This window comes from Poromitra crassiceps (assembly GCF_964638095.1).
Source record: "Poromitra crassiceps genome assembly, chromosome: 13".
Classification (NCBI taxonomy): Eukaryota; Metazoa; Chordata; class Actinopteri; order Beryciformes; family Melamphaidae; genus Poromitra; species Poromitra crassiceps.
Window position 1 is genome coordinate 15,601,950 of NC_139644.1, and position 11,716 is coordinate 15,613,665.

Below are 11,716 nucleotides of genomic sequence, written 5' to 3' on the forward strand. Positions count from 1 at the left end.
GACTCTGGTTGGGTCAAACGGTCCTTTTTATTGTCCCATATGAAAATGCTTATACAATTTCACTGAAGTACACTCAGTAAACACTGACCCAACGATGGACCTACATCAGTGGGGGACAACATGTTTACTATTTGTTTGTTTTTCTTCCTGCTGTTATAGGCTGTGGTTCCCTCTCCATGTTGGCTTCCCATTTGGACCGATGTTCCCATTTGGTGCCATCAAGCCAAAAATAGCCAAAAACTTTCTTCTTTCAGCTTTGGTCACCTACTCGTCTATAAAACGGTAAGTACATTTTGTTAAAATCAGCAGGGTTGAATTCATGAAGAGTTCTGGAGTTGATTTCTGAAAGAGAATGAAAACAAAACAATGTTGTTTGCATTTATACAAATCATAGATCATGACATTATCAAGTGCTTTGCAGCGTTGCTAAGCTGTGGTGTTTTACCTGCACACGCTGCTGTAGATCACTGGAGACTCGTCATTATTATCATTGTCCCTCTGCTGCTCCCTACATGTAGATGCAGTACATAATAGTGAATGAGTGTTTGCCTCTCATACTGTACAACATGAAGTAGCAACTGAATGTTTACGTGAGTTTGTGAAAACATCTCACAGGTTTGCCGTTCTCCTGGTGGTGAAGTGCACAGTTGCATATGTGACATCTTGTGATTCCGCCTCTCTCTGACGGCCCTCTTGTGATTGGTTGTTGCCAAACATGGACCAATTAGCATAGATTGCTGTATCCTGGGTACAGTCATGAAGAAATAGCACACAGGCAGTGAATTAGTATAGCACACTGTGTTCTCCGTAACCTAAATTCTTATACTTTACATTTCCATCACAAGCTACCAGTATTCTGGCTGTTAATAATAATACACCCACACAACAAAAACAAAACACCTCTAATGTCGAGGTTGACCCCCGTTACTGCATTGCCTGTATGTCTTTATCACAAGGAATCATCTTGTGGTTTGACAAGTCTTGATGACTTCCACCCTGGCTGATATGTTTGCAGAAAATCCAGGTCCAACTGGCACACTTTAAACTGTTTACCGCCTCTGCACTGAAAATACTGTGACGTTCATGATGAGCATCTAGTAAGTATTTAGCAACACAAATGACACCCAGCTAAGTTACTTTAAATCCTTGAAATATAGACAGAGCAGTACATTGCTTTTAATTGGCAAACACTGATATTGACACCTGTATGTTCTCCTCAAAGTCTGTCTCTGGTGTCTCCATCCTCCTTTTGCAGAGTCTGAAACAGGCAAATGTATTTTGTAACAATATCATATGATCATTAGTTTGACTTTTATATTATGAATGGCAGGATACAGGCTGTAAATGCAGTGTACCTTTTGATAGCAACACCAATGGCCACAATGAAAAGCATGGTAATAGTAGCAATGACAAGCATGTTTGTCAGCACTGTTGCTCCAGTCCCTGTGTAACAATAAAACAGCATGTCAGAGAGTGCCAGAATCATGGAAAGTCATATTTTAGATCAGTCTCATATGACACAATTTAAGTTTTAATTAGTTTTAAGTTATTCTTTATTGTCCCCATGGGGGAATCTACCCTCTGCATTTGACCTCTCTATAGGAACCTTCCTAGAAGGGAGCAGTGGGCGGTTTACAATGTACATCTTCAAATGAATAGACAGGGGCACAAAAAACGTGACGCGTTTCAACCTCTCTGGTGTTTGTTAGGCTAAATATAATAAAAAATATTGATTTGGATGACAGCTACTAAATGCCTGTGGGACATTTGCTCATAATTTTTAGTTGCAATTACTATGACAATTTTAGAAGATGAGCAGAAATACTGCAGCATATTATATTTGTATTCTTATTCTGATCTTGAAAATATGGCTCGCAGGGAAATTGATTTAACAGTGGAAACCTTATATCATGCATCTGATCTATTTCTGCTACTTACTTTTCCTGTTTATAGTCACAATAGAAGAATTTTGACTTCCATGTGTGTTGGTGACACTGCATAAGTACTGGCCACCGTCAGCATGCTCAAATCCATTGAGGTGCAGTTCACGCTGGTGCCCGACGACTGCCATAGCATCTTCATCGTCTACTGCAAACCAGGTGTAGTCCACCGGGGGGTCCGCATCAGTGCTGCAGACCAGGCTGAGAGGACCGCCTGTGTCTGATGGCCTGACAGATACTGATGTGTTCTTAGGGCCGTCTGAAACAACAGCAGAGAAGTCCATTCATTAATTTGGTGAGCTCACACCTGTAGGCTACTGCTTAAAAAAAAAAAAAAAAACACGATTTCAGACGGAAACCCGTCTTTATTGTCACACGAACACTACAACACATGCATGCGGCCACAACACACACTCATGCTGACGGTGGCCGGTGAAATATGTCCTCTGCATTTGACCCATCCAGGCTTGTCCTTTCCTCCAGGGGGCAGGCCATGAGCAGTGGTCGCTTTTTCTTTCCAGCGCCCAGGGACCAACTTCAGATGTTGTCGTCACTGGTCAGATGACGATCTTCTGCATGTTTTTAGTGGGGGGTTATGTAGGGAGGAACCCCCTGGGGGGTACGGGGAGAACATGCAAACTCCACACAGAAAGGCCCTTTCGACGAGATAGCCCACCTGGGCAGTAGGCACTGAAGATATGGGGGGGTCACAACTTCAGCGCCCACAGCGTCCCAGGCGAGAATCGAACTCAGGACCTTCTAGCTGTGAGGCGACAGCGCTACCGACTGCGCCACCGTACACCCTTAACTAGTGGATCTGCGTTGTGCATATCCAGATAGTATTGTAAGAAAAGTTTAACAGTAGCACAGTTTCTACGCAATGGCAATTGATATGGTTTATACAAGGTATATAAGAAACAGGGTGATTAATAAAACCAAGTAAGATATAATGTATTAAAAATATAGAATTAAGAATTAAAATGCATAAAAAAATTAAGATCCAGTTTGCAATAAGCAAAAGGTTTTGAGGAAAAATGGTCAAAGTTAGGGCACATTTTGTCTCCACAGTTGTAACACAATGTGGAGACAAATGGTGCCTTCAGTCAAAGATCAGTAAAGCTTTAAATCTGGAACTAGGATACTACATAGATTTAATTTCATGATTAAATCATACAGTTTGAATTATCCATCCTGATCTATGTTTCTGTTCAACATTGACATTGTTTCCAGTACTTACATTCCAGGTGGATACTAACGGCCTCTGATAGTGATCCAGTGTGATCTTTCAGAGAGCAAGCGTAGCTCCCAGAGCTGGTGGAGGACATGTTGTGGAGGTAAAGTACAGGCCCTTCATCAAAGGACTCTCCATCCTTAAACCAGACGATGGCAGACGAGATGTTTCCACCATCACAGCCATTTACACAGGTCAGATTCACAGACTCCCCTTCCTTCATGATCCCCTCTCTGTTAGGCTTCGTCATCAAAACCTTTAAATCTAAAAGTACAAAGTGTTGTTTATGTTTCGTACTTTGTCAGTTAAACAACCTTCACAACTATATTTTGTTTATGAGTAATACTAATTAAAAAAAACTTACCAACAACTTTTAAAGTTGAGCCAACGATGCCAGTCCATTTCCCGTCTTTATAGTGAGTTATAAATCTGAAGCTGTATTTTCCACTGTCGTTGTGCTCCACTTGGTGTATTTTCAAAGAACAATTGTGGTCTTTGTTGCCAATATACTGGAATTTTGTGGTGGTATTTTTTGACTTACTGTCAAAAATGAAAGGACCATCATAAATGTTATACCTTTCATGACTCCACATAACTCTTCTCACCAGCAGGGTGACACCAGGCATCTTAGGATAGTAATATGAACAAAGAATGGCAACAGAGGAGCCTTTCACAGCACATATATGCTGCTGGTGATATTCCACTTTCCACATTCTGCAAGGAACACCTGAAAGAGATGGATTCACACATATATGATTTTATCTTTGTAACAATTTCATCTTAAATTAGATTAAAATTATTGTTCTTACCAGATAGAAATAGTAGAAGAAGTGCACACGTGAGGTTTGCATGTTCACCCATATTCTTGTCAGTTACAGTAATCAGTCCAGCTCCTTGGTTAGCGATGTCAAAACAGATTGAGAGAAGCTCTGTTGTGTAGACCAAATTAAGACAGTTTGCAGCTTCTTCAAAGAGACCCTCGACCTATGAAATCAGGTCACGTACACCGCAGTGTGCCACTTAACGTAAGCAGGCAGTATATGAATCGGCCTCTGCTTTATAGAGGAAACATGTAACCTACATTGCTCTTGTGTGAGCAATTGTGCACTGTCATGTGATTTCAATTGCATAGTGCGATACTTTGTGAGGCTTTTGTTTTTCAAGTCAATCTACTGATCTCTACACACTAAGGTACAGTAGCAGTGTAGAGTGAACAACAGGACAAAGGTGCCAGATCCCACATCCAAATCCATAACATTGCATCCCGGTAATCCTTGGTGGCATTGTGCGCCTAGGCCATGGGTGTGTAGTGTACAAACTGCATTCATATCTCATTCATTTATTTGAGCACAGGGCCAGGGGTGACTCTGGTGGTACTAAGTCTCATTCGACCTCAACTGCCACTTCATGCTTCTGCAGGAGCAGCTGGGTCTGCATGGTTTCCTCGCATTGCATTTTACAGAGTCCTATACATTGAAAATGTACAGTAGTGGGGAGAGCCGCTCCGAAACGGTTCAAATCGAGGTTAACCCGGGAGGCCGTGCCTGCATGGTGCCGATATAGCCTCGCACCAGTCATGGCACAGCCTCATCACAGGAGAAGGTGTCTTAAAGAGTAATTCACACATCAGCCTCCGCTGATCAAGGTAATTCTCATACTACATTGAAAATGTACAGTATTTGGGAGAGTCTCCCCACTCAGAGAACCTGGGTTCTAATAGTGGCTGGTTCCGACCCTATGGAGGGTGTGTTCCATGGAGGTATTATATAAATAAACAGTATGTTCCCTAGCGAGAGAGACTAGCCCTACAATCATGGCCTGCATACCCAGAATGCCTTGCGGTCCAAAGAAGGCCAAGCTCCAGGATGACGGGGAAACAGGTTAGGGGAAACAGAGAAACACCAGGAAACTCTTCAAACATTGCATTTTTATTTTTGTTTTAAGGATGTTGGTTGTTACATTAGGCAAGGAAGCAAGCTATTATTCCTCTTTCAGCTTTGGTCAACTTGTCTATAAAACTGTAAGTGCTTATTGTTAAAATCAGCAGAGTTGAATTCAGGAAGACTTCAGGAGTTGATTCTGAAAAAGAAAAATTGTCATTATTATCATCATGGGCATCCAGCTGCTCCCTATAGATACATCATAGTGGATGAGTGTTTGCCTCATACAACATGAAGTAGCAACTGAATAATGTCAGTTTGTGAAAACATCTCACAGGTTTGCCGTTCTCCTGGTGGTGAAGTGCACAGTTGCATATGTGACATCTTGTGGTCCCGCCTCTCTCTGACGGCCCTCTTGTGATTGGTTGTTGTCAAACATGGGCCAGTTAACATAGATTGCTGTATCCTGGTTACAGTCATGAAGAAATAGCACATAGGTAGTGAATTGGTATAGCACACTGTGTTCTCCGTAACCTAAATTCTTACTTCACATTTACAAGCTAGGCTACTGTAACAGTATCCTGGCTGTTAATACACCCCACACAACAAAAACACCTCTAATGTTGACACCCATTAATGCATTGCATGTACTGTATGTCTTTTATTTATCACAAGGAATCATCTTGTGGTTTTGACAAGTCTTGATGAATTCCCCCCTGGTGACGCACTTTAAACTGTTTATCGCCTCTGTGGCACACTGAAAATACTCTGAAGTTCACGATAAGCATCTAAGTAAAAAAAAGAAAGAAAGGGTAATATAAATTGTAAAAACAGCTGAAGATAGTATTTCGCAATCGCAACACAAATGAGAACCAGCTCTAATTTACTTTTATAACCTTGAAATATAGACGCAGTAAATTGGCAAATACTGTACCTGTATGTTCTCCTCAAAGTCTGTCTCTGGTGTCTCCATCCTCCTTTTGCAGAGTCTGAAACAGGCAAATGTATTTTGGAACAATATCATATGATCATTAGTCTGACTTTTATATGATGAATGATACAGTAACGTTGTAAATTCAGTGTACCTTTTGATAGCAACACCAATGGCCACAAGGAAAAGGAAAAGCATGCTGCTAATAGTAGCGATGACACTTATCTTTGTCAGAACTGTTGCTTCAGTCCCTGTGTAGCAATAAAGACAGCATGTCAGAGTGCCAGAATCATGGAAAGTTTAGATCAGTCTCATATTATGGCACAATTTACTTTTTTTTGTATTAGTCATGATTATTTCTAAACTTTTATGATACTCAAATAATGAAAGCATGCAAATTATATATTTTTTCTGACAACTTATAAGCATTTGTTATAATTTAATTATTCTATTCAGAGGAAGTCACTGAAAAGAACTTGGATTATTAGAATTACAATTATTACAATTACACATATTATTATTAGTAGTACTATTAGACTGAAGTTAAATAATGATAATAATTATCATTATTATTTCACTCTAATCTTAAATTGTCTTGGCTAAAACTTGTAAAAACGTTTTGGGTGACAGTTATTAAATGTCTGTGGGAGAAACTAGTTGCTCCCCATTTTTAGCTCCAATTACTATCACAATGTTTCTCTTCATTCTGATCTTGAAGCATCTCATCTATTTCTGTTCTACTTACCTTTTGAAGTGACAATAGAATCATTTTGACTTCCATTGGTGTTGGTGGTGACGTAGTCATGCACCGAGGGTGTTGCATCGCTGCTGCAGACCAGGCTGATATTACCACCCGTGTCTGACTGCCTGACAGATACTGATGTGTTCTGAGGGCCGTCTGAAACAACAGAAGAGTCGTTAGCTATCATAATTCAGCTATCAGAATTGGTGAATGCACAATCTGTGTCCCATTTACATAGTGGATCTGCATTGTGCATAATCCAGATAGATATTGTAAGGCAAGTTTATAGCACATTCTACACAAAGGCTATAGGTGACATTAGATTAAGAAAAATACAAACAAGATAAAAAAAAAAAAAGATATAAGGTGTTAAGAAGAGAGAAAATAATTTAAATTAATAAAAAAAAAAAAAAAACAATTTTCAGGTTTTGAGCCTATTTTAAAATGGTCAAAGTTGGGTCACATTTGTCTCTACAGTTGTAGCCTAATACAATGTGGAGACAAGTGATGCCTTCAAGATCAATAAAGCTAGGGAGCTGGGAGGGGAGGCTTGGTGCGGCCATAGATTATATTTTCATTATTAAATCTACTTTTAAACATTGACATTGTTTCCAGTACTTACATTCCAGGTGGACACTAACAGCCTCTGATAGTGATCCATTGTGATCTTTCAGAGAGCAAGCGTAGCTCCCAGAGCTGGTGGAGGACATGTTGTGGAGGTAAAGTTCAGGCCCTTTATTAAAGAGCTCTCCATCCTTAAACCAGACGATGGCAGACGAGATGTTTCCACCATCACAGCCATCACAGGTCAGATTCACAGACTCGCCTTCCTTCATGATCCCCTCTCTGTTAGGCTTCGTCATCAAAACCTTCAAATCTAAAAGTACAAAGTGTTGTTTATGTTTCATACTTTGTCAGTTAAACAACTTTCACAACTATGTTTTGTTTATGAGTAATAATAAAAAAAAAAACGTACCAACAACTTTTAATGTTGAGCCAACAAAGCCAACAAAGCCAGTCCAGTTACTAAATCTGAAGATGTATTTTCCGCTGTCGTTGTGCTCCACTTGGTGTATTTGAAAATAACAATTGTGCCAAGTGTTGTCAATATTGTAATCGAATTTCCAGGTGGCATTTATTCTCTTACTGTTAAATTTGTCAATCATGAAAGGACCATCATTAATATACTTTTCAGGACCCCATATGTGATAACCATGCATCGTTGCAGAGAATTGTGAACAAAGAATGGCAACAGAGGAGCCTTTCACTGCACATGATTGTTGGTGTTGAAATTTCACATTCAACATTCTGCAAGGACCTGAAAGAGATGGATTCACACATATATGATTTGATCTTTGTAGCAATTCTTAAATGAGATTAAAAAGTATTGCTCTTACCGGATAGAAATAGTAGAATTAGTGCACATGTGAGGTTTACATGTTCAACACCCATATTCTTGCCAGTTACAGTCGACCTAAACTCATCAATCCAGCTCCTTGGTTAGAGTTGTCAAAAGGGATAAGAAGCTGTGTATGCCAAATTAAGAAAGTTTCCATTTCCTCAAAGAATTATCAGCCTATGAAATCTCGTACACCACAGACTATCTTTCTATCTGAATGAAAGCAAGCAGTAGGCCTAGCGAAAACCGGCCTCCTCTTTATAGAGGAAGCATGTGGTCACATACAATGTGCTATCTATCATGTTGTCAGAGTAGGCAGTGTGATACTTTGTGAAGCAAGGTACATCACTGTAGAGTGAACAACAGAGCCAAGGTGTTCGACCAGATTCCACATCCAACTCCACAACATCATGCTCCAATGAATACTCCAGCTTTGAATGATCTATTAATAAGATTTCAGTCTGTGATATCCCCTTATCACGGTTTGCCATGTTGCCAGATGCTTCTCAGTTTTGAGGCAGGCTGAATATAAAACTGTGGACTTTAGTTCACAGTTTAGTTGGGTAACACTTTATTTGGGTAGTCCAATGTTGATAATGATACTGCACAATCAGGTGACAGACAATAAGATAGTGTCACTTGCCTATTTGATGCATCTCCACAGACTAACCCATACGCTAACCTGGCATTAGCCTGACTTTAACCCTGCTCTATTGACATGGCAGTGCACAATTGCTCAACTTCGCATCACTGATGACATCACATTGTATATATATATATATAGATCCTTTCCAAAAAATTTGAATATCATGGAAAAGTTAGTTTTTTCCCAAAATTCCTTTCAAAAAGTGAAACTTTCATAGATTATAGATTCATTACACACAATTTCAAGTATTTATTTGTTTAACTTTGTATAAGTCTGGCTTCCAGCTCATAAAACCCCCCAAAACAGTATTTAAACAAATTAAATATCACATAAAAACAATCAAAAACCGGTATTTTCAAAACAGAAATGTCGATCTGAAAAGTTATGTTCATGCCTGCACTCAGTGTGTGTGTGTGTGTGTGTGTGTGTGTGTCAATCCACCCCTCATAATGTGTGTGTGTGTGTGTGTGTGTGTGTGTGTGTGTGTGTGTGTGTGTGTGTGTGTGTGTGTGTGTGTGTGTGTGTGTGTGTGTGTGTGTGTGTGTGTGTGTGCGTGCGTGCGTGCGTGTGTGTGTGTGAAGAAAACTTCAAACGCCCTTCCAGATTCTCCAGGCTCTCCAAGACTCCACGCGGGATTTCTCTGTGGTGTAAATGTGAGTCACCCACTCTGGGGCACTTTGCGTTTTGACGAAGCTGTGAGTAGGCTATGATGACGGACCTATAAGTAGACAGTGGAAACAAGGGGACGAGTAGTGAGCCGCGACGACGAGCAGGACCAGTCGCTTCAGTTCAAGGTGCGCAGGAACAAGCCTCGAGATGGAGATGCCTCTTAAACTTGTTTCCCTGGTCGTGGTCATCTCCATGCTGGTCTCTTGCAGTCCGACGGAGGCATGGTACAAGCAGGTGGCCGGTCCGAACTACTACTCGGTGGGCAGAGCGTCTGGCTTGCTGTCCGGGATCCGGAGGTCGCCGTACATCAGGAGAGCCGAGCCGGACTCGTCTGACAGCGGGGAATCAACCAACAACCTGATGCCCGAATTCAGTCAACATAACTCTATCCTGAAGACTATGGTCAGTGGATGGGATTGCCATTACGCATTACGCATTACGCACGCTGCCTGGTAGCCTGGCTGAGCGCTCTCGTGAAAAATTGCATAGGCTGTAATATTTGTATAGCCTACACTGCAACATCCACGTTAACAATGGTGATGTTGAATATTATCATCTTATTTTACTCAAAACAAGAAAATGCCATGTGCACTATGTGGTGAGACAAGTTTACTCGTTTCCACTGCAGTTTTGAGAATGTTTTGGTCTCTTGAAATAAGCTCAACTCAAGAAAATTCTTATTTGCACAAGTAAAATTTACATCCCATTCTCGGATGTTTCAACTGTTTTAATAAAAGTTCTAATTTCACAACCCCTGAGATGGATAGTTTTTGCCATGTGTAGATACAGTAGGTGCTTCTAGTGTGTTTGTGGTCCTCAACAGTAGTTATGTGACCTCTTTTCTCCATAATGTTCCTATAATGTTCTATGTTCCATATAGTGAGTTTATAGTGATTTTTGTCATTCTTTATACTAGGCTTTGTTATGCATCACTGTAATATATCTACAGAGTTTACAATTTTACTAGATTTATATTTTATACTTCCAAAAAATGTGACTAGGCCTATATTTCAAGAGCAAAAGGACAGATTAACAAAAAAAGATCTCAAATCTGACCAGGCTGATTGCTCCCCATTGGACTCACTCATTCTGGAGCTGTCCAATCAGCACCACCTAGTTTGAGACATGACAAGGGAAGCTGGAACTATGCGCAAAAATGGTCCAAAACTACAAATCCCTAAAAATGAATTGTAGTGATGCCATAAAAGATACAACTAAAGTATAAGATCAGTATAAACTCACTAAGAACCACACACTCCTTATAAGATGTGTGGACACCTTAGCCCTCAGTTGCTTTCAGAAAGTTACCCTCAAAACTCTACACTAATAATTAGCCATGGGAAAAGCAATCAGAGATTTATGAGCAAACTCCAGTGTAATGCATCTTTTGTCTGTTTCTCTGTTCAACAGCCAATTTGTATCAAATACATTACACCAAACCTGCAGAGCTGTGAGCTGCTCCAGGGCAACAAGGAGACCTTTAAGTGTAGAGCAGATGTTTTCCTCTCACTGGACTCCTTGGACTGTGCAGAAGACTGAGCTGTGCAGCTGAAGGCTGGGCTGGATGACACGGTCTCCCTGATGTCTGCATGTGTGTTAAACCTGTGTATGTTTACATTGGAATCCGCTTATAGTGATCAACCGCTTATATTGATCAAAAAGCTTGGTGCCGAATTATTCCTATGTCGTTTAAATAATTTGCTTATAGTGATCAATACTCCGCTTACAGCGATCATTTTGGGCCTTGTCACACCTGAGAACAATGGAAAAAATGTTTAAAACTACAGTAATTTTATTAATTTTATTACTTAAACTGCCAAAAATGAGCCAACGAGATAGAGCAGCGATACTTGGTGCATGTCTCTCTGTATATGGAGAGATCGCTACGTCCATGTCTATGCGAGACTGCCGTGTAGAACAGCTGGAGGCCTAACTTACTGTATGGATTTTCATTACTTTATATGTACCGTCTATATTAATGTAATAAATATACAAATGTCAATTAGATGGTAATCTGCATGAGAAATAAAGAAAAATAAATCTGTTATGATCATTCACTTACACAGTAGTGATCAATTTGATCCCATCCCAAAGTGATCACTATAAGAATATAAGAGTATCTTTAAATTTAACTCACTTGTTACACCAGATCAAAGATCCCCCCCCCCCCCCCCCATTTACCAGATTTGATTTTCTGATCCACATTTCTCTTAATGTTTACACTGTATAAGGAATGTATAACTATGTACATAATTGATCTGATTTTTCATTAATAAAT

At 40.1% G+C, this 11,716-nt stretch overlaps 2 protein-coding genes and 1 long non-coding RNA gene across 4 annotated transcripts; 1 reads left to right on the top strand and 2 right to left on the bottom strand.

Annotated features, from left to right (window-relative positions):
* LOC310787440 lies at positions 1 to 745 on the bottom strand. Its single transcript, XR_014553260.1, has 3 exons — positions 614 to 745; positions 446 to 508; positions 1 to 342 (listed from the first exon to the last, which is right to left on the bottom strand). It is a non-coding gene; the product is annotated as an uncharacterized lncRNA (long non-coding RNA).
* Positions 746 to 5,121: 4,376 nt separating this feature from the next.
* LOC310788003 (uncharacterized protein) lies at positions 5,122 to 8,140 on the bottom strand. Of its 2 annotated transcripts, XM_083649468.1 has the most exons (7): positions 7,701 to 8,140; positions 7,347 to 7,601; positions 6,728 to 6,880; positions 6,137 to 6,233; positions 5,986 to 6,040; positions 5,387 to 5,517; positions 5,122 to 5,250 (listed from the first exon to the last, which is right to left on the bottom strand). In XM_083649468.1, the coding sequence occupies exons 1-7, from the start codon at positions 8,029 to 8,031 to the stop codon at positions 5,238 to 5,240; spliced, it is 1,035 nt and encodes a 344-aa protein (XP_083505594.1). In that variant the 5' UTR covers positions 8,032 to 8,140; the 3' UTR covers positions 5,122 to 5,237. The 2 variants fall into 2 exon arrangements, with proteins under 2 accessions (XP_083505594.1, XP_083505593.1); XM_083649467.1 differs by having other exon boundaries at positions 5,986 to 6,233.
* A 1,404-nt stretch (positions 8,141 to 9,544) lies between these two features.
* On the top strand, positions 9,545 to 11,455 carry LOC310788004 (neuropeptide B-like). Its single transcript, XM_083649469.1, has 2 exons — positions 9,545 to 9,840; positions 10,849 to 11,455. Exons 1-2 carry the CDS (start codon positions 9,586 to 9,588, stop codon positions 10,975 to 10,977), a joined length of 384 nt encoding a protein of 127 aa, XP_083505595.1. The 5' UTR covers positions 9,545 to 9,585; the 3' UTR covers positions 10,978 to 11,455.
* The last annotated feature ends 261 nt before the right edge of the window (positions 11,456 to 11,716 follow it).

Excerpts from the sequence above, each read along its gene's own strand:
- LOC310788003 (XM_083649467.1), bottom strand. The coding sequence starts at position 8,031 with ATGTTGAATGTGAAATTTCAACACCAACAATCATGTGCAGTGAAAGGC. Across the intron at positions 6,881-7,346 it reads TGTTAGTGTCCACCTGGAAT|ACGGCCCTCAGAACACATCA; the intron begins GTAAGTACTGGA and ends CTGTTGTTTCAG. Across the intron at positions 5,518-5,985 it reads ACTTTGAGGAGAACATACAG|GATACAGCAATCTATGTTAA; the intron begins GTACAGTATTTG and ends GACTGTAACCAG.
- LOC310788004 (XM_083649469.1), top strand. The coding sequence starts at position 9,586 with ATGGAGATGCCTCTTAAACTTGTTTCCCTGGTCGTGGTCATCTCCATG. Across the intron at positions 9,841-10,848 it reads ACTCTATCCTGAAGACTATG|CCAATTTGTATCAAATACAT; the intron begins GTCAGTGGATGG and ends TCTGTTCAACAG.